The sequence below is a fragment of the Muntiacus reevesi genome, chromosome 10 (assembly GCF_963930625.1).
Source record: "Muntiacus reevesi chromosome 10, mMunRee1.1, whole genome shotgun sequence".
Classification (NCBI taxonomy): domain Eukaryota; kingdom Metazoa; phylum Chordata; class Mammalia; order Artiodactyla; family Cervidae; genus Muntiacus; species Muntiacus reevesi.
The window spans coordinates 17,926,380-17,952,726 of NC_089258.1; the positions used below are offsets into that span (position 1 = coordinate 17,926,380).

The 26,347-nt window shown below is 45.2% G+C and overlaps 1 protein-coding gene across 2 annotated transcripts in view; it reads left to right on the plus strand.

Moving 5' to 3' along the window:
- The first annotated feature begins 1,951 nt into the window (after window positions 1–1,951).
- The window catches only part of ROR2 (receptor tyrosine kinase like orphan receptor 2), a 240,980-nt gene continuing 216,584 nt past the window's right edge, over window positions 1,952–26,347 (plus strand). Inside the window, exon 1 of one of the 2 annotated variants that reach the window (XR_010664614.1) lies at window positions 1,952–2,331. Coding sequence is in view for 1 of the 2 variants with exons in the window: in XM_065947241.1 (XP_065803313.1) it covers window positions 2,244–2,331 (88 nt within the window). In the remaining variant the exon portion in view is untranslated. The remainder of the gene's footprint in view (window positions 2,332–26,347) is intronic. The other variant, XM_065947241.1, reaches the window with a different exon arrangement.

A 26,347-nucleotide genomic window follows, 5' to 3' on the forward strand; every position in this document is an offset into this window, starting at 1 on the left:
CAGGCAAGAATACTGGAGTGGGTTGCCATGCCCTCCTCCAGGGGATCTTCCTAACCCAGGGATCAAATGCACATTTCATTAAGCACGTCTCCTGCATTGGCAGGTGTGTTCTTTACCATTAGCACCATAGGGAAGCCCCAGCAATAATTTGGGGAAAGAGAAAACCTAAAAAGATAATTTTTAAAAAGCTTTAAGAAATCATGTGTGACTCCACCCAAGAAACTGTCAGCAAAAATACATGTTACTGTTTACACTCTCGGGTCAGGTTTGTGGGGAATCCAGTCGTGTGAAAATTGCACAAGACAACGGGTGAAGCATGATTAGGTCATTTCCCCAAAGTTCATACCAAGAAGTGTAAGTGTATCGTAAGTGGCAGAGCTGCTCAGAGAAAGGGTCTGGAAGGACAACCTCAAGCATTCGCAGTGGAAAGCAAAAGGAGTGCATGTCTACAGAAGAGACAATGCTTTGCCGATTAACTGGGTTTGAGGGGGAGTCTCATCTGCGATTTCTCTGCCCCCGGCTCCCCCCTGCCCTTCCCCCCCCACAACGCCCGCACCCCGTCTGTCTTTTTTGCCAAAACCATAATGGAGGAGTCTGGAACTAGTGCTTCAGGACCAACTTTTAAAGGCTTATTTACTCTTAAAACATCCTTGAGGGTCCCCAGGGGAAGAAAAAGGAGGAAAAACCCAAAGATAAACACCAGGCAGGGTTCGCAGAACACCGTGGAGAGTAGTCCCGGGTTCAGACCGCACCAGCGGCGCGAGGAGCAGCTGGGGGGGCCGCTGCAGTTGGATAATGGTTTTACCATCTCCCATTCTGCCCTGGATCCCCGGCCGTCCCTGACCAGTCTCAGTCACAGCCCCTCTTCTGCTTCAGGAATCTGTTCACCCAAACCGATTCAGCAGAGACAGAGGCCGAAATAATTTGAACAGGGGTAACAGGCGGGGCGGCTCAGCCACGTTGTCAGGAGACCACAGCAAGGACTTTTATTTCCTGCCATGTGTGAGGCTGTGGAGCGGCAGTTCCAGGCGGGGACAAGCTCAGGGGTCTCTGGGTCTGGCACCCAAGGCCAGGACTCTCTCAAAATCACCCAACTAGCCGGAAATGGTGTTTGAGCAAAAACGCCAACCAAACCGCTCCCTGATCAGTTAAAAGATAAATCTCACAAGGCAAGCAACCGAGTCCCTGAATGTTCCCAGTCCCCTTCTCCAAGAGAGCAAAAACAAAGAAAATTCCTAAGTTACAAACAGGAGGGTCAGGCCTTCCAGTTCCAGACCTTTGCATGTGTTAAGCAAAACCAAGAATAAGCAAGAAAATATGCTATTTGAATTGCGTTCAAAACGTCTTTTACAAGTGAAGCAAATTACTTCTGCATGTTTCTGGGGCTCTGCAGAGAACAAATAGTGTTCTGCGTTTAATGGGTAAAATTACACAATTTGCTTTTAACAGTAAACCCGAGGCCACGGTGGCTTCAGATAGCATCGCGCTCCCGAGAGTTCCCTCCATGCAGCTCCACTCCCGCAGTTTCCGAGCATTTTGGAGGCACGCAGTTGTTCTCATTGCTCGCAGCGTAGAGAGGAGAGGCCGGGAGAGCGCCGGCGGGGACTCTGCCCTTTTCCTTGAGAGTTTTGCTTCTCTTCCTCCCGCGCCACCGGTTTCTGGGATTGGGTGTCTCTCTGATGTGCCCCGGTGGAGGCCGGCGGGGCACCGAGTCGTCCTGAGTTACAGATTTACCGTTAGGCTCCCGGGGGTCCCGCCCCTAAAGGTGGGTGCCAACTGCGCTAGGAGTCTCTGTGGCGAGGGCAGTTCCCGCGAGGTCTGGCTGGATGTCCCCAAGGCTCCACCTTTGCGTCCAAGCGTTCCGAGGAGCAGGCAGGAGGGCGGGCGCGGGAGGCGCGTCCGGGGACGGAGCGGCTGCCCCCCGGTCCTGGCCCCGCGCTGCCCGCGCGCCCCGCCCGCTGCAGGCGTGTCGGTCCAGCAGGGGGCGCCAGCGCTGGCCTCTCGCTCTGCCCATCGGGGCGGGCGAGCCTGGGACCCTGCCTCCCTGCTTGCCCGCGGTCCGCCCCCCGCGCGCGTCCGGCCGGCCCTAGCCGAGCGGCGCATCCGGGCCGAGAGAGGAAGAGGACCGCGAGTTCCTCGAAAGGGACCGACTCGCCAAGCGCCCAGGAGAAAGGGCAGCGGACGCGCGGCCGACAGGGGTGGTGGCGCCGGATCCCCGCGCCCAGGCCCCTACGGCCCGCGGCATGGCCCGGGGCTCGGCGCTGCGGTGGCTGTGCGTCCCGGCCGTCTGGGCGGTCGCCGCGCTCTTGCTCTGCGTGTCCAGGGCCTCAGGTAGGACTCACCAGCCCGCGTCCGCCCGGGCGCACCTCCTCCAAGCGCGGGCAGAGGGCTTGCCACTCGCGCGCCCGTCCCTTCCCTCGCGATGCTGCTGCTCCCGCCGCCGCGCCGGCGCCGGTGCTCCTGGGCGAGGGGCGCCTGGCGGGGGCCCCCCTCCCGTGCCCACCTCAGCCCGGCTCCGCATCTGCGCCCCGCCGCCCGGGGCTGCTTTCAATAAGGCGCGCTCCTGGGACGCCTAAGTGTTTCCAGAGGCTAGGGCGGGCGGCGCCGGCGCCCGCGAGGAGCCCCTAGCCGGGGGTTTCCGAGGGTCGTGAGTGTGAAGGCGGCCGGCGCCCGGGTCCTCAGACGTGTCCGAGGTTCTCAGGACGTTAACTCGGCCCTGCTCCCCGAGGTTCTTTCCAGAGCTCCAGGTCCGCGGCGCCCGCGTCTGCGCCGACCTCTCCCCAGCGCCCGCGCCGCGGTGGGACAAGGCTCAGGGAAGGGGGCTCCCGATCCCCGCCCCTTGGTTGGAAGGGAATTTGGCTTCCCTTTTGTTGGCCCCTCACCCTCTCCGCCCCCGCCGAGAGGTGGCCAAAGCCGCGTTTCCTGTGCCTGGGGTCCGGGGTCCCCGGGCCGCCTTCCCGCTACTGGGGACCTAGCCTTTTTCGGGCTGGCTGGAGGATGGGCCGGGCTCCCGGGTGGCATTCCCCTCGAGGGTCGCACGCTGTTGGGCTGCGTGGACCCCGGGGCGAGCAAGAGATGCCATCACGGTCGGTGGAAGCTAGGGGGATCGGCCTAGGGTGCCACGCTGTCCGATACCCGCAGCACCCGCCTGCCCGCCCCCCGCCCCCCAGCCAGTCAGTTTCCCGCACCCTGCTGAAGCGAGGGAGGGCGGTGGAACCTCTAGGTTTGAAAGCTAAGGGGGTTCACATCGTGACCCAGAAATGAGTGAGCCGCCCTTACACCTAAGCGGGTCTCGGTGTCCCCCACTCCATGTATTGTGCCCCCTCCCCCCGGCATTTCTGCACGTAGGTGAGAATTAGACAAAAGATGCGAGAAGGGGGCTTGGTGGTTTTCGTCTTCTGCTGCCAATTGCGCGCTCCAGGGATCCATCCGACGATTCAGGAATGCTGGGCAGCCTTTCCTGGGGGGCGTTTTGGTTTAATACAAGAGCCAATTACGTCACACATCCTTGGTTACTTGATTTGGGAAAGGGGTTTGAGTTTCTGTCGCTGTCCCTTAAAGCATAAGCCGCTCAAGGTGAACAGTGCAAAGGTAAGTAAACCAGACCTAAGTTAGTCTGTGCGTTTTTAAACAGCATTCCTCTGGATTTCTGCACCCCTTATCCCGCTAGAAGCCCTCTCCCGTTTCGAGTCAAGGGGTGCATTTGCTGCGCTGCGGGAGGGGAAAGAAGGGGCTGAACCCCGGGGACTCGACGTGCCATTGAACAGCGTTTGCGTGGTGGCCATGTGGGGGTTAATTGCTCTGCAAAACCCCACCGCGCAAACCTGTGGCCCAGCGCTTTTAGTTGCATTTGCCAGGGGTGGGGAGTTGGAAGTGGGTGATGTGAGAAAAGGTGATGGGTCTGTTCCTTAAATCAAGATTGCAGCAAGACTGGAAAGTTGCTTGCATTTTGGACAGAGGAGTTTAAACATTGCCGTAGTTTCCAGTAGAGTTAAAGAAATCTCCGAGGAACAAAGCAATCCAGTATCACTTTCCTTAATTTCTGAACCCTGTGTGGAGGTAATTTTCTTTCTCCAGTAAAATAATAGTAATTTCTATAGGGGAGGGAGAAGGGAAGCTGTTTATAATTCTCTTTCTTCTGGAATGTTAGGTGAGGTGGAAATGCAAAGAATAAGATCATATTCAAACTATGAATACAATTTTTTGATTACAGGAGATTCAAGTGTTTTGGCATTTTTTCTGCTGTAAAGAGGAATTCCTGTAATCTGAGTGTATTTTATACACAAAACATACGTTACTATGTAAAAACAAGGAGACGTTATTCTAAAAGGATTTTTAAGTTCTATGTTTTTATAGAAGGCTCTGTTCCTTAGGGAGACAAATACTTAATTTTGGACTGTGTCCCCTGCCGGGGTTTGACAGGCTGGGAGTTTTGGGGTCTTCTCACCCCTGCTTTTGACAGTGTAATGTTTACTTCTGGCCCAGATCCCTGGAGTGATGGCGGTAATAAATAATGATAGTGATCCATTTGAAAGTAAGTAAATGAAAACATCTTGAAAAAGAAGACTTTGTGGAAAAAGAAAAGTTTTTATATACTCTTTAGTAAGGCAACATGTTTTTCTTATTATGGCTGTATACCAAGAAAAGAAGAAGCACATATTTGAAAATTTTCAGTATCTACTAGCAAAAGCAAGTTTAACCCTCATGCCTACTTGATAAAAATGTCATCTGGACAGTGACCACCACTATGTGGCATTCAGTGTGAGCTGCTGTCGTGAACTGTTTATAAAAGTGGTGATAGGTGACCGAGGGGCTCTAGTCAATGAAGCTGAACTCTTGATTAGTAAAGCAAATCATAGTTAGAAAACTTGCAAGAAATCTGCTTAACACTTTCCCTTCAGAAAAGCAACATGGGTTAAAAAGGTACGTACATTGACCAGGAGTTTTGGGTGACTGCAATCTGCAGATTTGCAAGGCAATGTGAAATACCATTCCTATTTTTATTGTTAAACTGTTTTCCTGTTGTTTGGTCAAAATACCGCTGTAATTGTTGTGTGTGTCACTCTCTGTTGTGGTGTGATTTGTCATGAATTACTTGTCCCCTGTGTTTTGTCTTTCTACCCTCGGTTTAACCTTTGAGACATTGAAACCTGGAAGAATTTGGGTTTCACGCTCTAGCCTTTGGAATCTTTTCCTGAGATCAGTGGGATAGAAATGCAGGGGCAGGGGAACAGCCTGTCTGACAGGTAGGAAAGATTAATCCCCTAAAGAGGGATTTCTAAAGCAAGGTTGCAGCTGGAGAAGTGGCGCTCCTTTAAAATGCATTCCACGGGAGGCCAGGATGTGGAAAGTTATCATTATCATTGAAATGGGAACTGGGTGTGAAAGGCTTGCCCCACCCCCACCTCCACCCCCAATCTGCAGAGCCCTGGCCACTCTGATTCGGTATAGGAAATTTGTGCATGCTAACTCTTTTCTCTGGGAGAGGTGTAATTATATGCTTCCAAATTGTAGTCAGGGAAAAGAAAGTGGGTTACTAACTGTTATCTGCACCCAAGGTTTATAACCATCTTCTAAAACATTCATTGATGTCAGGGGCCTTTTGGTGTTTATCTGGTCCATTCCCTGGGAACCTGGAGGGGGACCGGTAGCATCCTGTGGCTACCACCTGGAGAAGGGCTGGGCTGTGAAGCTTTGGGTTTACTCTGCTGTCCCCCATGGGGATCCCCTGTGATATATTCCTGGTAAAGAAAGTTGCCATTAAGATACTTCTTTCTTTGGGACCCTGTGGTGACTGCCAGGTGGACCCTATGAATACCATGCCTGGAAGGTGTCAAAGCCAAGGAACCAGAGAGCTTTGCTTTGCAGAGAAGTGTTGCTGATTAAGTCCGGATTTTACATGTCCAATAGCAATTTCATGAAAGGACAGCTGGACCGAAAGAACTGGTTTTGAAAACATCGCTTCTCAGGGGACTCTTTGAGTTCTTTGGTTTTGTATTGTAGAACTGTATCACTGTAAAAGAATTGCTACGATTTTGGTGGGTAGTGCAGGCTTCTTGAGTTTTGAAGTAAAAATCTGAGCAACAAGACCAGTTCTGGCCCACTAATTATGGCTGCAACTGGCTGGAGTTTGTACCAGCCTTCTTCTAGTGTGTATTTATTTGGTTTTGCGGAGGAGCTTGCCAAGTTGGAAATAAGGGCGGGACAGCTCTGCATGCATGTGCTGTTGTCATAAAATATGTCTGGGGTGTAATCTGTTTAAAATCGTATTAACAGAGTGGCCAAGGAATTGTTGAACAGTGTTGGGAAAACTTTTCAAAAGTAAAGAATTGTGTTGGTGTTATTTGTACCATTTTGGGAATTTCTGTGGTTTTTTCTTTTTTTTTTTCCCCCCAAGTTCTACTGAAAGAACCAAAAAATCAAAAGCCAAAGGGAAGGAAATAATTAGAGAAAAATCTAGCCTGATTAGACTAAGTGACTTGTCCTCTAGAAAGTCTTAAGCTCCAGTGAGATGTGGTGTGTGTGTCTTTAATTGTCATTGGAATGAGCTTCAGTAAGCGCTCAGTCACTTTTGAGATGTTATCTGCGGAGAATGTGGCAGCTTCTTCAAATCCTCCTGGAGTGGGGGAAGGTTTCCCCCAAGTCTCAAACGCTTCCAGCCTCGTGGTTTCCACACCGCAGTGCCCTCCTGGAGGGCTAGCTAACCCAGTGTGCACTTAAATGACAGAAATCCTCATTGTAGGCTTCTGCTGTGGAGTGTAGGTACATGTAACTATTCAGGTTAAAATTAATTAAACTGAACTGAAATGAAAGATTCAGTCCCTCCACTGCACTAGCTGCATTTCAGGGGCCTCGTTTGTGATGCTAGTGGTAAAGAACCCGCCTGCCAATGCAGGAGACACAAGAGATGTGGGTTTGATCCTTGGGTTGGGAAGATCCCCGGGAGGAGGGCATGGCTACCCACTCCAGTATCCTTGCCTGGAGAGTCCCATGAGCAGAGGAGCCTGGAGGGCTACAGTCCTTAGGGTTGCAGAGAGTCGGACACGACTGAAGTGATTTAGCACGCAAATGTGGCAGATGGCTGGGATGGTCCAGGAACGCAGAGGACATTTCCAGCGTTGCAGGAAGCCCCGTCCACCACCACTCCTTTTTGCCCAGCGTCTCTGTGTTAGACGCTGTTGCTTCAGGAATGTCTTGTGGAGTCCAGAGTCAGGGAGGGGCTCCCCTTGTTTGCTTAGAGTTCTGTTTGTTGACTGTGGGAGATTTGATGGCAAGAATGGACTGGATTGACTGACTCTAATCTGTAGAATTAGATTAGAGAGGCTTCCCCAAGAGGGGCTTAGCAGAGGTGTGATGACCAAGGCAACTAAACCCCAGCGTATACACTTATATAGCATATAGTGCTGATTTGGGGAAAATGTTAGTTCTAAAGAATTCATATGTTAAGGGCTAAGCAAGATTATATGAACATGTTGTGTGTGTGCATGTGTGTGGGAGGGCCACATCATGGCTTCAGTGCCATTAAAAAGGCACATGAAATGGTCATAGTGATGACTGTTGATTCAAATTAGACTGAGTCTGACATCATGGGGGAATCTTCAAGTGTTGAAACAAATATCACATCAAGGTTTAAAGCGCAGATTCAAAGAATTCCAGCAGAAGAAAGGATGAAGAAACTTGCCTGGTTACTGGTTGGATCCCCCGCACAACGCCAGGCACATTTGGGGTGTGCAAAAGCAGTTTCCCACTTGGGAAAGAGAATCACAGTAGGGCTGAGACAGGGAGCTGGGGAGATGACATGAGAACATGTTCGTGGACCAATTCTCAGTTCGGTCTGAACTGAGCCTTAATACGCTTCAGCTAGGATTTGCCAAAGATTTCCTGCAGCCAACAGCTCTGTGATAATGCCTGATAGCCGCCAACCTTCCCAAGATCTTCTCATTTACCTCGGAGCCACCACGTGGGATGCGGTGGAATGTGTTTGTGGAATGTGTTTGCAGATGGGAAAGGGCTGAGAGAGAAGGGCAGGGCTGGAAAGAGGCAGAACCAAGAGCAGCCAGAGCACCGTCCTCAGAGAAGGGGAAATGGTGTGGAGTCGAGAGGGTGAGGATCTTAGCTCTCAGGCAAATGCAGGGTGTGATGCGATAAGCAGGGTAAGATATGGTGAGCTGTAGCTGTGTTTTCAGAGGATCAGTCGGCAGCAGCCAGGGATAGTGGTAGGGGAGCTAAGAGGGTAATAGTTGCACCCCAGAAAGGAGGTGCATGAAAAAATCAAGGGGCTTGGCCTTGGATTTGTTGGGGGAATTCCCGGGAAAGGTCCTGGTGGAGGAGCATCCTGGGAGGAAACTGAGGCAGAAGGAAATGTCCAGTTATTCCTTAGGGGTGTGGAGGAGGGACGCACACAACATTTTGGCTTCTGGCAGACAATGGGCATTGGGAAAGAGAATGAGTAGGATTTGGGGGATGGTGAGGAATTGAGGGGGGATGTAAGAGTTCCATCTGGAAAGTGAGCCACCCACAAATGGATGGTAAGAGGGGTGTGGAAAGGGAGGGCCAAAGCTGAGAAGGCTTTCAGGCACAACCTCAGGGTCACATTCGGTTAAGTGTCCACCTTGGTGTCCTATTGCAGGATGTTGCCTTATGTTTTCAACTCTTAGCAAACATTTGGAAATAACATTTAGGAATTGGGAGTTTTTCTCCAGACAGTGAAATAACCACCAGGTCACTATAGTCTTTGCATAACACTGAATACATTTCTAGAGCAGCTTAATGGCTACCGGAGGAGATGGTGACAAGGGGGAAGCTCTGTCTTAAGTGAACATGAGACAAGGAGGGACAGGTTGTGCATCCGGTTATTTTGCAAAAAGAAACACAGGAGAAACTAGGAAGTGACATCAGTTACCTCAGATCTTTTTAAAATAAAGGCCAGTGTTAGTCGTTCAGTCATGTCCAACTCTGCAACCCCGTGGACTATGGTCTGCCAGGCTTCTCTGTCCATGGGATTTCCCAGACAAGGATACATTCCCTTCTCCAGGGAATCTTCACCACCCAGAGATTGAACCTGGGTCTCCTGCATTGCCAGCGGATTCTTTACTATCTAAGCCACCAGGAAAGCAAAAAATAAAGGTAAAATATGCATAAAATAGACCTTTGAACCATTTTAAGTGTACAATCCCCCAGTGTTAAGTATCTCCACCTTGTGCCACTGTCATCACTGTCCATCTCCAGAATTGTCTTTATCCCCCAGATGGAGACTTGTCCCCGTTAAATCCCAATGGCCCATTCCGCCTGCCAGCGATGACGGTCACCATTCTATTTAGGAATCTGACTACCGTAGATATCTCAAATAAATGGAAGTGTATGGTATTTGTCCACTTGTGAATGGCTTCTTTCACTTAACATAGTCTTTTCAAGTGTTCATCTATCTCATGATATATATTAATACTTCTTTTTAAGACTGAGTAGTACTCCATTATACACACATGTAGCTATACCCCCTGCATATACCACATTTTGCTTTACCACTTTTTCTGTCTGTTGGCAGACCTTTGGGTTATTTCCACCTTTTGGCCATTGTGAATAATGCTGTTATGAACATAGTTGTTCAGATACCTGTTCAAGTCCTTGCATTCAGTCCTTTTGGATATTTACCCAGAAGTGGAATTGCTGGATCGTATGGTCATTCTAAGTTTACTTTATTGAGTAACCACCATACTGTCAACATTAGTTATTTTCTGCTTTATTGATAACAGCCTTCATAATGAGTGTGAAGTGGCTTTGATCTCATTGTGGCTTTGATTTGCTTTTTTCTAATGATTAGTGATATTGAGCGTCTTTTCATGTCATTTGTATATATTTCATGGCCATTAGTATATCTTTTTTGGAAATATATCCCAGGTGACCCTGATGGTAATGAATTTGCTTGCCAGTGCAGGAGATGTAAGAGACATGGTTTTGATTCCCTGGGTCAGGAAGGTTTCCTGGAGGAAGGCATGGCAACCCGCTCCAGTATTCTTGCCTGGAGAATCCCAAGAACAGAGAAGCCTGATGGGCTACAGTCCATAAAGTTGCAAAAAGTTGGACACAACTGAAGTGACTTAGCACATACTATTTAAATCCTTTGCCCATTTTTAAATCAGATTGTTTGGGTTGACTTGGTTGAGTTGTAGGAGTTCTATATAGTCTAGATATTGACTCTTTATCAGATATATGATTGCACTTATTTTCTCCCATTCTGTGGGTTGCTTTTCCACACTTGATAATATCCTTTGATGCACAAAAGTTTTTAATTGAAAAAAATCAATTTATCTATTTTTTTTAAACCTGTGCTTTTGGTGTCACAGCCAAGAAATTGTTGCTAAGTTCAATGTCCTGAAGCTTCTCCACTATTGTTTTTTTCTAAAAGTTTTATAGTTTTAGCTTTTGTTTAGGTCCTTGATCCATTTTCAGTTAATTTTTATAGATTGAGTAAGGTAGGGATTTGACTTCATTATTTCTAATGTGGAAATATAGTTTTCCCAGCACCCTTTGTTGAAAAGACTTTTCTTTATTCATTGAATTAGTCTTGGTATCCTTGTCATTTGTTCCACATGTAGAGTGGGGCAATTCTGGATTCTCTATTTTATTCCATTGGTCTATGTCTGTCCTTTTGTCAGTGTTTTGATTATTACAGCTTTGTAGTATGTTTTGAGATCAGGAAGTATGGGTGCTCCTACTTTTTCTAGATTGTTTTGGCTATTTGGGATTCCTTGAAATTACATATGAATTTTAGGGTGGATTTTCTCTTTAGACAAAAGTGTCTGAGATTTTGATAAAGATTGCACTGAATCTGTACATTGCTTTGGATGGTATGGACACCTTAACAAATCTTATAATTCACAAACACAGATTTTCTTTCCATTTATTTAGGTGTACTTTAATTTCTCTCAACAATGTTTTGTAGTTTTCAGTATACAAGTCTTTCACCCACTTGATTAAATTTATTACTGGTATTAATATTCTATTCTTTTTGATGCTATTGTGAATGGATTACTTTCTCAATTTCCTTTTTTGGATTATTTTCTGTTACTACATAGTCATGCAGCTGATTTTGCCTGTTGACTTTGTATCCTGTATGTTTGTTTAATCTGTTTATTAGCTCATATAGAATTTTTGTGTATCTATATGTAAGATCATGGCATCTGTGAACAGAGGTAATTTTACTTCTTTCCAATTCTGGATGCCTTTTATTCCTTTTTAAAATTTTTGCCTAATTGCTCTGTCCAGAACTTCCAACATTATGTTTAATAGAAGTGGTGAAAACGGACATCCTTGTCTTGTTCCTGATCTTAGTGGAAAAGTTTTCAGTTTTTCACCATAGAGTATGATGTTAGCTGTGAGCTTGTCATATGTGGCCTTTACTATGTTAAGATAATTTCCTTCTGTTCTTAGTTCATTTTCATATATTTTTGTATAGTTCTGACCTTTGGAATAAGTTAATGTTTTGCATGCTCAAAAAATAAATCACTGAAAATGTCAGGAAACTAAAACTGAATGCAAACAAGTAAATAAGTCTAGATATATTGTACACGAACAATGTAACTACACTGACAGGAAAAGAGAAATCTAGTTCAAGTGAATGTGGACCCGGTACTTTGACTGTATATCCTCAGTCTAGGAGAAAAACAAAGCAACTCCAAACACAACACAGCTTGCACTTTCAGTGGGCTTGTTTTTCATAGCAGTATGGATGGATATATACACACACACACACACACATATATATACATTTACATTAGAAATTCATAATTCATAAAATAGCTTTCTTCCCTGTATATAGCAATTATTTCTAGCATCTCACTAACAATAAGCACTCTCAGTGCCCAGATCTAGGTTTCTAAATACTATTACACAATACAGGAACTAGAATACCTTGGGGAAATGACTATGAGGCCAGGAAAGGGAAAAATAGAAGATTAACCAAGAGCATATTCTTATGATATAAAATAAGTGGTCAGAAGTAATGAGAACGTATCAGAGGCACAGGTGCCAATATGGAGGTGTTCCAGTGGTCACATTTGGGGCAATAAAGCATCACATAAAGACAAGCAGAGATTCCCAGGTGGCACTAGTCATAAAGAACCCTCTTGCTGATGCAGGAAATGTAAGAGACTCTGGTTCAATCTCTGGGTGGGGAAGATGCAGGACATGGCAACCCACTCCAGTATCCTTGCCTGGAGAATCCTCATGGACAGAGGAGCCTGGAGGGCTACAGTTCATAGGGTTGCAAAGAATGGACACATCCGAAGTGATTTAGCACACACATGGATTATACATGGAACAAAATAGGAATCTATTACTCAATGTTAATGATAAGTAAATAAGTACAGTTGCCTCTCTGTGGGTTCCATATCCTCAGATTCAACCAACCATGGGTCAAAAATATTTTAAAAATTCCACCAAGTTTCAAAAAGCAAAACTTGGATTTGCTGCCCACAAGAAACTATTTACATAGCATTTGCATTGTATTTATGATTATTTATATAGTATTTGCATTGTATTAAATATCATAGGAGGCTTCCCTGGTGACTCAGGGGTAAAGAATCTGCCTGCCAATGCAGGAGACTCGGGTTTGATCCCTGGATCGGGAAGATTCCCCTAGAGAAGGAAATGACAACCTACTCCAGTACTCTTGCCTGGGAAATTCCGTGGACAGAGCGTGATGGGCTACAGTCCATGGAGTTACAAAAGAGTGGGACATGACTTAGCAACTAAACAACAACAACAACAGGTGTTATAAGTCATCTAGAGATGATTTAAAGTGTTCAGGAGGATGTGTGTGGGTTATATGTGAACAGTACTGTCATTTTATATAAGAGACTTGAGCAGCCTTGGACTTTGATATCCTCAGGGGGTAGGGGGAGAAGGGAATACCAAGGGACAACTATAGTTAAATTCATGTATTATTTTCCTAGGGCTGCTGTAACAAAGTATCACAAACTGGGTGACTTAAAACAATAAAAAATGATTTCCCAACAATTTTGGAGGCTGGAAGTCCAAAGTCAAGGTGTCGGCAGTCCATGATCCCTCCAGAGGCCCCAAGGGAGAATCCTTTTTGCCCCTTTTGTCTCCCGGGGGCTCTGGCATTTCCTTGGCTTGTAACAGCATCACTTCAATCTCTGCTCCAGCTTTACATGCCCTTCCTTCCTAGATGTCTCTCTGTGCTTCTTCCTCTTTTTATAAGGACAGAAGTCATTGGATTTAGGCCCACTTTAAATCAGGGTGATTTCATCTTGAGACCCTTAACTCATTACTTCTGCAAAAACTGTTTTCAAGTAAGGTCACATTTGAGGTTATGAGTGGATTTGAATTTGGGGGAACACTGTTTAACATACTACATTATATAAATGAATAGAAGAGAAAGTGAAGAGAGGGCATTTCCATACAGTAAAATGCCAAGTAATAAAAGCAAGATGACTTGAAAAAAATTATGTTTTGCAAACAATAATTATGCAAATTGATTTGGGCGAGAGTCTCTAATGCAATTAAATGGAATTAAATGAGGTTGTGTTTGCTGGGGAGCAGGGAATGTTCATGGCTCAAAGTATTTCTCCACAGAGTCCTTATTTGCAAAGGGACAATTAGTGACCACAGACTGGACAAAGCCGCCGTCACCTACCTGGGTGACCAAGACTCATGTCACTACTGTGGGCAGGTGGCTGTTGTCCTTTCAAGAAAGACATAGATTAGCCTGCATTCAAGCTGTGATGTAGAACCTGAGTCTGATGGTACCAAATTCAGCAAGCCCAAATGGAGGGGTGTTTTATTAAAAAATGGCCTGTAGTAGAAAATGTTTATGTTGTGACAGACGAAAACAGCCCAGAAATGAGTCCAATTTAAAGGAGACTACAGGATGAGAAAAGTAAATGCAGCATGTTTCTGAAGAGGACTAGATTAGAGTGAAAACTGACCTGCACATCATTGGAAACTCTGATGAAATTGGACTATGGAGGTCAGTTCTTTAAAAGTGTGGTCTGAGTTCAGTTTCCTGAATTTGTTAATTATATTGAGGTTCTGTGAGAGAATATTTTTGGTCTTAGGAAGTGTGTACTCAGTGTTAATGGATAAAGAGCATAATGTCTGCAACCAATTCTTAGTTCAGAATAAGAAGCAGTGTGAGTATGGAGAGAAAATGATGAAGTATGTGGGATGAAACATGAAAAATTAGTGCATCTGGGTAACAAGTATGGGGGAGTTTCCTGCATGAATCTTCCAACTTTTGAGTAAATTTGAAATTATCTCAAAATAAGGCATGAAAATTATGTTAATGAATACAAATGTGTGACTGTGGCCAGTGGAATCTATAATGGGGTTGAACAGATTTGCTTAGAGAGACTCAAGTGGTTATAATTTTATGGGAAATGGTATCACACCTCACCTAGGGATGGGGTGGGGCAGGCTCCACATGCCTTTCACCTACACTGTGTTTATTAAAGAACAAAAATCACCAAGTCTTAGTCCAGTTTCTGGATCCCCAGATCTTCTAACATCTTTTACCTTAGCCTTTTATTATAGAAAACTTCAAGTATACATAAAATTAGACTAGTACAGGGAACCCCTATATATTTTTCACCCAACTTCAACAGTTAACACGTTCTGTTAATTTCATTTCATTTCTTCCAGCCCACTTAATGGGTCCTGGACAGCTTTAATTTTTCTCTTGTAAATACTTCAGCATGAATGGTAAGACCTGTTTTCCACATAATCTCCGTACTGTTATCACAAGCAAGTGATACTTGATACCCAAGCCCTGCCCAGCTTTCCCAACTTCCTGGAAAATGGCCTTTCACACTTGGTTTGTTTGCAGCGGGACCCAGGCAAGGTGTGCCCGTAAATCCTGGTTTTCACCATCAGAACATCCTTCAGCCAGAAGGAGTCCCATTGGGTCTGAGGTTCCGAATTCCAGCGGATATAGGCAGGCGCTGCTTCTCTGCATTCCCAAGGCTGCCCTCAGTGTGGTAGGGACGTGCACAGAGCTGGGTCCTGATGCAGAGGCCTGGATACCCCGCCTTGGAGCAGCAAAGGGCGTGATGTGTGCGTGGGGCACAGGGAAGGCCGCACGGAGCTGTATCCAATGCAGCCCTTCATTCATCCGCTTTTGGTGGGGTGCTCCTGTGACCGTCTCCAGGAGAAATGCCCCTGCAGAGCCTTGCACAGAGTGGGCCAGCGCGCACCCTTCTCAGAGCCCTGGATTCATTAACACAAAGATTGTTAGGGTGTAGAAAGGGAGCGAGGAAGGCGTTTTAGCTTTCTGCTGTGCATTGTATGCTCCTCCCCTTTGCAGCAACAACATATCGCAAGACTCAGTTTTGTGCTTCCTGGTGGATAGTTTGACGCCCCACTTGAAAATTCAGACTGTTTGCTGGAGAGTGTGTTTTACCAAATATATGACAGATGAGCAGATCTGTAACCGGAATACATAAAGAACTTGTAAAAAAATTAATGTTCCAATTAAAAGGGATGCAATGCACAGCAAGCAATTTGCAAAAAAAAAATACAAAAGACCCAAAACTTAAGAAGAGTTTGGTGTTAGTAGGGTTCAAGAAAGCACAAATTATGAGGCAGTTATCCCAAAGTACTTCTGACTGATCTTTGCCTGAGGTCAGAAACGGGTCGTAAGAAGCATGTCAGTAGCGATACGAAGAGGGCGGCATGGTGGCACGTAAGCTCCCGCTTTGAGGGCCTTGTGACATTTACAATACTCATATGCTGTGGCCTGCTCTACAGAAGTATGTGCATGCCTGGGAAACTTGCTGTTCACTGCTGCACCATTTCTAACAGTGACAAGCTGGAAATATCAACGTGTCTTTAAATGGAAGCCAAATAATTGAATTGGTACCATGTCTCTACTATGGATTACTGTACAGTGGCTAAAATGAAGATGAAACTCTGTAGATGCCCATGGAGGGAGATTTCAAAGTGAAATTCTGGGTAGGGAGAAAATCAAGTTGCAGAAGGATATGCACCACGTGGGATTGATCTAAAAAAATCCCACGCCCCTTTCCTCTCTCTGTGGATAAAGCTGTCTATAGAATAAGGCCTCCAATCTACAAGTCAGATTGACAACAGTGATTACCCTGGGGGAGATGAAAAGCCATCATAGGAATCTTCAGGATCTTTGATTCCACCATACTTCCTGTGCTAGGGATTACTTTAGTGGATCCTGTCTATAAGCCCCTGGGGACAACATTTATGTCTACACATTTAGATAAATTAGCAGGAACTGTTACACAGTTACTTCCTCTCTCCCTTTATCTTGCTCTTTGCTTTGTAACAAATTCTTGTCCAACTCTGGCCAGAGGGAAAGGTGAAGGGAAAATGTGGGAAATCAATTTGTAGAGGAGATGTGGAAGTTTGTAAGTGATTCATAAGCTCTTCAGGGGAGCATCTTAATCTTTGGGTTGTTCTTTGGGTGGTAAGTGCTTCTGGGGAAGCCTAGCTAGTAAAGAATCTGCCTGCATTGCAGGAGACCCTGGTTCGATTCCTGGGTCAGCACGATCCCCTGGAGAAGGGACAGACCACCCACTACAGTGTTCTTGGGCTTGCCTGGTGACTCAGTCAGTAAAGAATCCGCCTGCAACGCGGGAGACCTGGGTTCGATCCCTGGGTTGGTAAGATGCCCTGGAGGAGCACGTGGCAACCTCCTCCAGTATTGCCTGGAGAATCCCCATGGACAGAGGAGCCTGGTGGGCTACAGTCCATGGGGTTGCAGAGAATCAGACACGACTGAGTGACTAGGCACAGCACAGCACATGTATGGGTAAAGAGGTGGAAGTTTGGGGATGTAGAAAACTAGCTCAGCTAGTTCTCTGGGTTGGATTCTCTGGGCTTTACAAATACTCAATCTAAATTCCATTCTGGTGACTTCCATGGTGGGCCAGTGTGAGTTCCCCTTGCAGTACAGGGGACACAGGCTTGATTCCTGGTTGGAGAACTAAGATCCCACATGCCTCAGAGCAACTGAGTTGGTGTGCCCGAACAAAAGATCCCGCATGCCACAGCACAGATCCCGTGTGCCACAAGTAAGACCCAAGGCAGCCAGATAAATAAATACTAAGAAAAAACAAATTAGATTCTGAACATATTTAATGTTTTTAGAGCATCATGCAGAATGCCCTCAGGGTTGCTTCATGCCGGCCCTGTGGTGTCTCAGCAGACAGCTTTGGGTCAGCTTGTTTCGGTGCAGATGGGAGCAGCCACCTCTGTTTAAGCCTAGAACCCCAAGTTTGTTCTGAGCACTGTTACAATACTTCTCCTTTGTGAAATTGGCCACAAAGAATCAGAATTACCTTATATTCTGAAGCTGAAGCAAAATACAGGAAATCTAAAAGAACTTTAAGGTGCAAATGTGATTGGAGCTGTCTTTCAAAATGTACCATTTCAAGGTTTTATGGCTACAGTCCATGGGGTTGCAAAGAGTTGGACGCAGTTGAGTGACTGAGCATGCGTGCATGCAAGATGACGTTCATTCCTTTTGTCATAAAGAGAATATTACACTGTTACAGGTTGAATAGTGTTTTCTTCCAAAGATATAGTATTAGAGTCCTAATCCCCAGTACTCTAGAATGTGATCTTATTTGGAGAGAGGGGTTTACAGATGTACCCAAGTTAAACTGAGGTCATCAGGGGTGGGTGGGCCCTCATCCAGCATAACTGCTGTCCTTATAGAAACGGGAAATTTGGATACAGAGGGAAGACCACGTGTGGACACAGGGAGAAGGTGGTTGTCTGCAAGCTGAGGCGAGAGCCCTCGGGAGAAGCAACTCTGCCCACACCTTTATCTCAGACTTCCAGCAAGGTCTGTAGTTGAAACGCCGCAGTCTGTGGTGCTTTGTCAAGGCAGCTGGAACTGACTCATACAGACACATCTGCACTTACATGCAGGCTAATCAAGTATTGCTTTCTATTGATTTTCTTTTCAGAAGACCTGCATAGGAATTCAACTGATAGAAATGTTCTATTGCTAATGGACACTTCTGTGACTGAGCCCATCACAACCTGGGGTGGCAGCGGACTGGATTGGCCCCATGATTGGTTAGTGTTGCAGTTATGAGTCAGAGTCACCAGGCCCAGTGTGGGCATGGTCAGGCTCTCTCTGTGTGTCTATGTCCTGGCTCAGGGGAGTCCTTTGGCATCAGAGGGCAAGTCCACTCCCTGGAAAGCTTGCTGTTTGGGACTGCTTCCCTGGTCGATGCTTTGACCAGCCCCAGGTGGCCTCCCGAGCACCTCTGTGGGACCAGCCCTGTGTCCAAGCCTGGATGTCTTTGGTCATTTACCCATCTGTCCCCTTTCCCTTCCTCCAGCTGTTTGTCTGGCTATTAAAAGAGGCTTTGATGGGAGTTTCCTGGAGCTCAGAGGAGAGAGAGGTGGGCTGTTGAGGCCCCAAGATGTCAGGCAACCATCCCAACCTTTGTTTCCCTTGGGGGAGCCTGTGTAACGACAAAAACAAAATCCAACAAAAGCACACATCCTTGGGCGCTGGGATGGTGCGCTGTCAGCCTGTGTGATTTATCTGGGTCTGGGAGCCTTTGAAGCAGGAGGCTGTTGGCATCCTTGAAGGCTGGCCCTGCAGGGAGGCCCTGGAAGTGCCAAATGGAGAGGAAAGAGCAAGCCGGTGGAGCGGGGTGGTGAGGGAGGGAGCTCTTGGAAGTGCGTTCCTCCATCCTTTGGGTCAGCAGCTCCTTTCTTCCCCCTTGTCCTGTTCCAAAATGCAGGGGTAGCTCTGGAGGCCACAGGAAGGTCCTGTGGACAGAAAAGGCATTGACTTTGGGCTGGTCCTGGGTTTGCCAAGCAGGACTCTCAGAGGGCTTCCCTGTAGCTTTTTGGAGACTCTGGGCAGGGATGCGGGGAGATGAGGCCAGCTCCTTCCCAGAGGGGCACCTGATGTTGGATGCTGGAGAGGTAAGCATGGAGTCCTGCAGGGGATGAGTGTTAAGGACGAGCATGTGTAGGGGTGTCAGCGTCCACCAAGTGGCTGCTGGGGCTTCTGGCTGGAAGGCAGCTTTATAAGAAGGAGCCCAGAGGATGCTTTCTTAAATGGCAACAAGAGGTGTAATTCTGATACAGCCTTCTGACTGTTTCAGTAATGGTCAAGCACATATGTTTTATTGTTGAAATTCAGCTGCTTTTCTGCTATATACATCCCAGTTTTTCTTTACTATTTGCTAAATTCGATGTGTCTTTCTCATTTTATTTTGGAAGAAGGAAAATCCTTTGTTTGGCAAGGCAGTGCCCAGGCACAATTACCTCTAATTAGTGAAGTGTTTTCAGAGTTCAGATAAGGTTCACATTTTTTTTTTTTTTTTTTGGCTACTCTAAACTTTGAGCCCATTTATTTTCGTATTTAAAAAGAAATAATAATTAAGGAAAAAACCTAAGATAATCATGTTCCTTCTAGTTGACTAACCACAGATTTCTATGGCGTCTAAAACCCAAACTGACTCAAAACAAAATAAAAGGAAAAAAGGAAAGCCAAGTATGGGTATAAGTTGATCTGCCCAGGATTAAGTTTTTAAAAATGTTCTTTATAATTACCTTTTTCCCCAGCGGTGGAACGGGTCCTGCCCTGAGTTTTGGGGGTGTGTGTGGGGCACTGGATGTCCTCATGATACTGAGGGAACTTTGACTTGAGCCCAATTATCTACTTATGATTGCAAGTATTTTTTTTTTTTAATCACTATGTGAAAACTCCCTCAAAACAATGCTTTTCATCTTTTCTGTAGGCAGATATTTACTAGAGGACCCTCCTAGCATTGGGGGTGTTATTTAGGGGAACTTAATTTAATTTCCTCTGGATTGTTTTCATTTTACTTTATAATTTTTTTAATCTTTTTTTTTCTTTTTTTGGCCATGTTGCACAACTTGGGGTATCTTAGTTCCTTGACCAGGACTTGAACCCAGGTCGCCTTCAGTGGAAGCACAAAGTCTAAACCACTGGTCAGCCAGGGAATTTCCTGTTTTCATTTTAAATCAGGGTTACGCATTTATTCCTCGATTGAGTAATGATCAAGATAAACAACAACAAAAAGCCCCCAGTGACAAATGGTGATGACTTAAAAAATAAATTGAGAAGGGTGTAAAATGAAAAGCCCTTCTCACTTCTCAACCACCCCCCACCTTCCCTGCAGAACTGTTAGGCACTCAGTTGTGTCTGACTCTTTGCAACCCCATGGACTGTAGACCACCAGGCTCCTCTGTCCATGGAATTCTCCAGGCAAGAATACTAGAGTGGGTAACCATTCCCTTCTCCAGGGCATCTTCCCAACCTGGGAATCAAATTCAGGTCTCCTGCTTGGCAGACAGATTCTTTACCTTCTGAGTTACCAGGGAAGACCGGCAAAGGTCCCAGGTGAACTTGGCCCACAGTCTTTGTACTTCATTCCAGACATTTCCTGGGTTCCCGTGCTTGTCTGTGCGTCTCTTTTGTTTATTTTTAAAAATTGTGGTAAAATGCACATAACATAAAATTAACCTAAAGTGTACAATTCAGTGGCATTTTGTACATTCACTGTGTTGTGCAACCATCACCTCTGTTGGTTTTAGAAGATTTCCATCACTCCCAAAGGAAACCTCCTACATTAGCAGTGACTTCTCACTCCCATCTCCAGGCTCTTGCAACCACTAAGCCACTTACAGTCTCTCTGGATTTGCCTATACTGGAAATGACATATAAGTAGAATCATACATTATGTGGCCTTTGTATTTGGCTTCTTTAACTGAGTGTAATGTTTCCAAGGCTCATCCGTGTTGTAGCATCCTTGAGTTGTTTTTATGTACAATGAGATTATACCTCACATACTGATCCGAGGTTTGCTATAACAGTTGTTCTTGCAAATCTTTCCATCTTAGTGCATGCCGCTCACCTCATTTTCAAAAATCTTTGCTAATACCTGCCATTATGATTTTTAAACTATTACAGGAAAGAGTGCTACAGGTGCATCTGTACATACGTTTTTATTTCTTCTACATTATGTACCTGTAGAGTCAGTTCCCAGAAGTGAATCTCTTTGTCCAAGGTAATGATACAGATTTTTTTTTATAGATTCTACATGGTTGCACTTCCCAAAGGTGGCAGTGATTTACGTGGCAGCGAGGGTGTGTGAGTTTCTCTGGTTTTTCCAAGCCCTGACCAACACTGGAAATTGTCAGGCATTTTAGTACTAGTTAAGTCTGCAACAGAGAAATGGCATGTTAATTCTTCATATTGACATTTAAAAAATTGTCCATGGGGCTGAATGTTTTCATAAGTCTTTTATTTTTTTCTGGGAAATAAATGTTTACTTTCTCTACTAATTTTCAACTAGTTGTTCTCAATTGTTTCACTGACTTCTAAAACTATTTAGGTCTATTCCAGGGTGTATGAAAATATTTCCTTCTCAGGTTATCCTTTTACGTTGCTTGTGATTGTTTCCATGCAGAAAGTTTTATGGAGTCAGGCTAAGCTAGCTTTTATTTTATGTATTTTGAGTTTTGAGTCAGACATTGGAATCTCTTTTCCATTTCAAGATTATTTTAAAAAATTAACCTTTTTTTGCAGAAATTTTATGACATTTTTCATGGTTAAGTCTTTCATTCACATGGAATTTTGATCCAACTTTAGTTGTTCTCCTCAGAGAAGTGAGTTGCCCTGAACTCACTTGAGTGAGTTGAATAATGTGTTCCTTTTCAGTTGTTGGAAAACAACTTTTTTTTTTTTTTTTTTTGGTATTAAAGATTCCATGTTTGTTTGGTCTTATTTCCAAATCATTCATTGTCTTCCTGTTTTTAATTAATTATCGTAGCTTTATAAATTTTGATGTTTGGTAGGGTTTAATATCCCTTTGCACATTTTCCCCAGAATCTTCCTGGCTAGTCACATTAATTTTCCACATGAACTTTAGAACAATTTTATTATAAGTAAGGCAACTTTTTAAGGTTATAAATTTTCCTATGGGTGCAGCTTTGGCTACTGCTCTTAGATTTTGCTGCAAGTTGTTATTTTCCAGATAGTCTTTAATCTCAATTTTTATTTTCTCTGTAATTCAAGAGTAAAGAAGAACATTTAATACCTTCAGGGAGTTATTTTCTCGTTTCATTGCATGTTGTTCATAGAGAGTGTGGTCTGCTGTATTTTGGTGTTGGGGAATTTGATGTTCTACATGGCTTAAAAGTATGGTTATTATATGTTATGTAGACTGGGAAGTTAGATATAATCTAGGTTTAGAGCAACCTCATTGATTAAATGATTTATTTTTGCTTTTTGTTTTCTTTATTTGCCTAAGGCAGAGAGGTAGATTCGATATCCTATGCTATTATTTCTGTCTATACCTCTGATTTTAGTTCAGTCTTTTGGACACGGTGGTATTTGCTACATATATTAATGAAAGCCCCTCCCTGAGGATTGTACCCTTAATAATTTAAGTGTCTTCCTTGTTTTTTGCTTCTTACTAGATCATATATGTTAATATTATGTGATTTTTTTGTTGTTCTTAATTGTCTAGTAAGTCTTTGTTTCTGTAGATTTTTCTGCTTCCTAGCTGTTTGGTTTAGATAGCTATTTTAACTATAATGAAGAGCTTTATTTGGGTTTTGATCCTGATTGTCCTTTTCTTCTAGATAACAAGCTTTCCTCTGTTATGTTTATTGATATACGGCCTTGAATCTGTTGTCTTTTTGGGTTATATTTTCTATTTTCAGTGTTTCCTTTTTCTCTTCCTTTTGTTTGATTTGTTTTCTTTGGCTCTTATGTGGAGTGCATGTGTGCATGCTAAGCTGTTTCAGTCGTGTCTGACTCTGAGACCCTGTGGACTGTAGCCCACCAGGCTCCTCTGTCCATGGGATTCTGCAGGCCAGAATACTGGAGTGGGTGGCCATGCCCTTCTCCAGGGGATCTTTCTGACTCAGGGAACCTGTGTCTCCTGCACTGCAGGCCGATTCTTTACCACTGAGCCACCTGGGAAGCCCTTTATGTAACAACGTGTCTAGTTACAAGTTACTAGAAGGTAAAAAAGCAGGTCAAAGATGTACTAGGAAAATATTATGAATTCTTGAAATTGAGTAACTTTATCAGCTTGTACCCCAAAAAAGTACCCAATAATCTGTTGCCATTTTTCTTGGGGCCTAATTAACTCTTCCTTTATTTCAGTTCATTTTCATCTGTCATACTTTTGAGTGTGTGTGGTTTTTTTTGTTGTTGTTTGCTTGCTGTATTCTCTGGGACACCACTCGTGGTATATTGTGTCTCAGCTTCTGTAGCCTGCAGGTTCATCTTTTGTCTCCTCAACTCTCTCTGCATGATTTTCAACCTTGCCTGTGAGATGGACTCAGTGATGGAGCGCTTCATTCATCTATAGTGGGATCTATGTCATGTACAAATGTCTCCGGGGACTCTAATGAGAATCTCTGCTTTTCTGGGGAGCCTTAACATATGGCATTTGGGTTTCTTTCTCCCTGCTTAAGGTTCTAGTTAAACTGGATGGAGTGTGGCTAGGGTATCCAGATTGTTTGTAAGGCTTCCGGTTAAACCTTATGCTCTGATGGGATTGCTCAGGAAGGCTGTCTACTTGGAGTGCAGACCATCTGTATGATTCCTCTTGCTGTCAGAATCATTCTTCAGTGCTTGTTTTGGGTCGAGGGCAGCTCTGTGCACTTTAGAATTGTCCCATGAGTAATGATAGCCTTCACTAGGACAGGTACTATGATTAGTCCCTTTTACAGATGGGAAAACTGAGGCAGAGAGAGGCAGCATGACTTGTCCAGAGACTTGCCTGTGGGGTGGCAGGGCCAGGATCCTGTTTTCTGGAGATGTGCTCTTCATGACTGGACTATGCTTGAGGGAAACCCACTGACCTCTTTTTGTTTGCCCATTGCGGGTCAGTGGGCAGCCAGGGATGGGCCAGGGGTGTGTCAGTGATTGTACCTATGGGATTTTATGGAAAGAAGAATTTACCACCTCCCTTTTTGATGGCTCAGATGGTGAAGAATCTGCCTGCAATGCAGGGAACCTCGGTTTGATCCCTGGGTTGGAAAGATCCCCCTGGAGGAGGGAATGGCAACCCATTCCAGTATTCTTGCCTGGGAAATCCCATGGACAGAGGAGCCTGGCAGGCTATAGTCCATGGGTTTGCAAAGAGTTGGACATGACTGAGTGCCACATGCAATGAGTGTTGATGCAATAAGTGTAGCCTGAAAAGGATTACTTTCCTCCATTAGGCTAAGTCTGGCCTGTAAGATGGGGGAAAATACAGCCATTTCACCAACTTCAGTGGCATATTACTCTTTTTAAGAAAAACTGATTATTTTTCACATTTTAAAGTTGTGGTAAAATACCCCTAACATAAAGTTTACCACCTTGACACCATTATCAAGCATACAGGCCAGTGGCATTAAGTACATTCACATTGTTGTGTAAACATCATCCTCGTCCATCTCCAGAACTTTTTCAGCTTGCACAACTGAAACTCTGTCCCCAGTTAAACACTGACTGCCCTCTCCCCTGGCCCTGGGCACCATTCTACTTTCTTTCTCTAGAAATTTGACTTCTGGGTATCTCATCTAAGTGGAGGTCATACAGTACTTGTCCTTTGGTACCAGGTTTGTTGACTCTCTGCAACCCAATGGACTGTAGCCTGCCAGGCTCCTCTGTCCATGGGATTCTCCAGGCAAGAATGCTGGAGTGGATCCCAGGGATCAAACCTGGGTCTCCTGCATTGCAGGCAGACTCTGGATTTCTATATGTCACAGCAGGGATGACCAGTGGTCATGATGAAGACTTTAAGTTTGAAAATTCACCCCCTACTGATATGTTTTAAATTCTTCTTGGAAGGATAGATATCGGATATCTTAGGTATAGCAAGTTAGTTGCAGGAGAAATTAGGCAGGGTGCCTGGAAGCCAAGTTACTTGTTTCTCATAAAGAGGAAACGGTTTCTTCAAGGTCCTATTGCTGGCTTTTCTCCCCAGGCCTCCATCACTGTTGAACCCAGAGTGGTGTCCACTTTGGAGTCTTCTTCCCGCTTTCCATGGAATGAGTAGGTTCAGCGGGCCAGGTTTCATCTCTGACCGGCACTCCTAATATAGGATTTCGATTATTCCAAGTTTGAGTTCCTGTGTAACGGCTGCATGTGTCTGTAGATTTGCTGCCATCCAAGAAACTTAGGTTTATGCATGCATTTGGGGTCAGGGAAGAGTCATAGAGAGTGAACTGGGAATTGATGCTGGTGCGGAAAAGAGTCATAGGTTTGAGCAGAAGTGGGTGTTTATGCCAGGCACCTAAAGCAAGCAAGTGTGTGTGTACACAGACCAGAAGCCAAGAGCATCTCTGAAGACCTGGCTCAGTGAGCTCACCTGGGTAAGGATACAGCACACTGGGGGTGGGGGGCTCTGGTCTCATCAGTGGAAGGAAATGTGTTTCCGAGGGCTGTGTCTGTTAATGTCTGCAAGGTGCTACGAGGGTGTCCTTTGCCAGGAAAAGGCAGGGATTGTCTCCGCGTGGTCCCTGGGCCAGCAGCACCTGGGAGCACGTTAGGAATGTGAGTTCTTGGACTCGTCCTAGAACCTCCCTGATCAGAAACTCTGGGTGGGGGCTCCACACTCTGTGTGTTGAGAAGCCCTCCTGCAGATTCTGAGGTATGCAGAAGTTTGAGAAACAGCAGCTGTGATTCTCGTAGTGCACCTGGGACAGAAAGAGCCTGGCAGAGGCCTCTCGCCTTGAGGGTGTCACTCATCACTAAGGGATTAAAACCGAAGTCACTTTCCTTCTGCCCTTTCTTCCTTCTTCTCCACCACAGGGACCACCAGGCGGTCTCTAGCCTGATGGCAGGAGTCCTGTTGTTGGGGATGGGATGAAGAAGAAAGGAAGGGATGCTCAATGGTCAGCTACTGCAGAGGACCAAAGCCCCAGCTGTGGAATGCTGGGCCATTTGTCCACAGTGCAGATGGGTGGTGGGACAGTGGTCTGAGAAGAACTGGGAAGGATTAGTGGTCAGTCGGTGTGGCCAAGATGAGTTGCAGAGGAAAATTAAGGTTATCAGCAGCCCATGGGTCAAAGTGTTGTGTGCGATGGAATTGTGTGAAAGCAGAACCTCCTGGAAAATTTGGAGAAAGACACTCATGTACTCTGAGACATCTTCAGTTCTCTCAGCAGGCATCCTATAGGGCAGTTCATCTGACACTTTCGCCACCTACGGAACCCTGGTGGCGCTCCATTTCTGGGCTCTGACTCACAAATTGCAAAGATATGCCCATTGAATAGGCTTATGGTCCAGAAACTATGCTCTTTTGTATGTATGTTATTGTTGTTTTTAAAACATGTTTATTTCTTTATTTGGCTG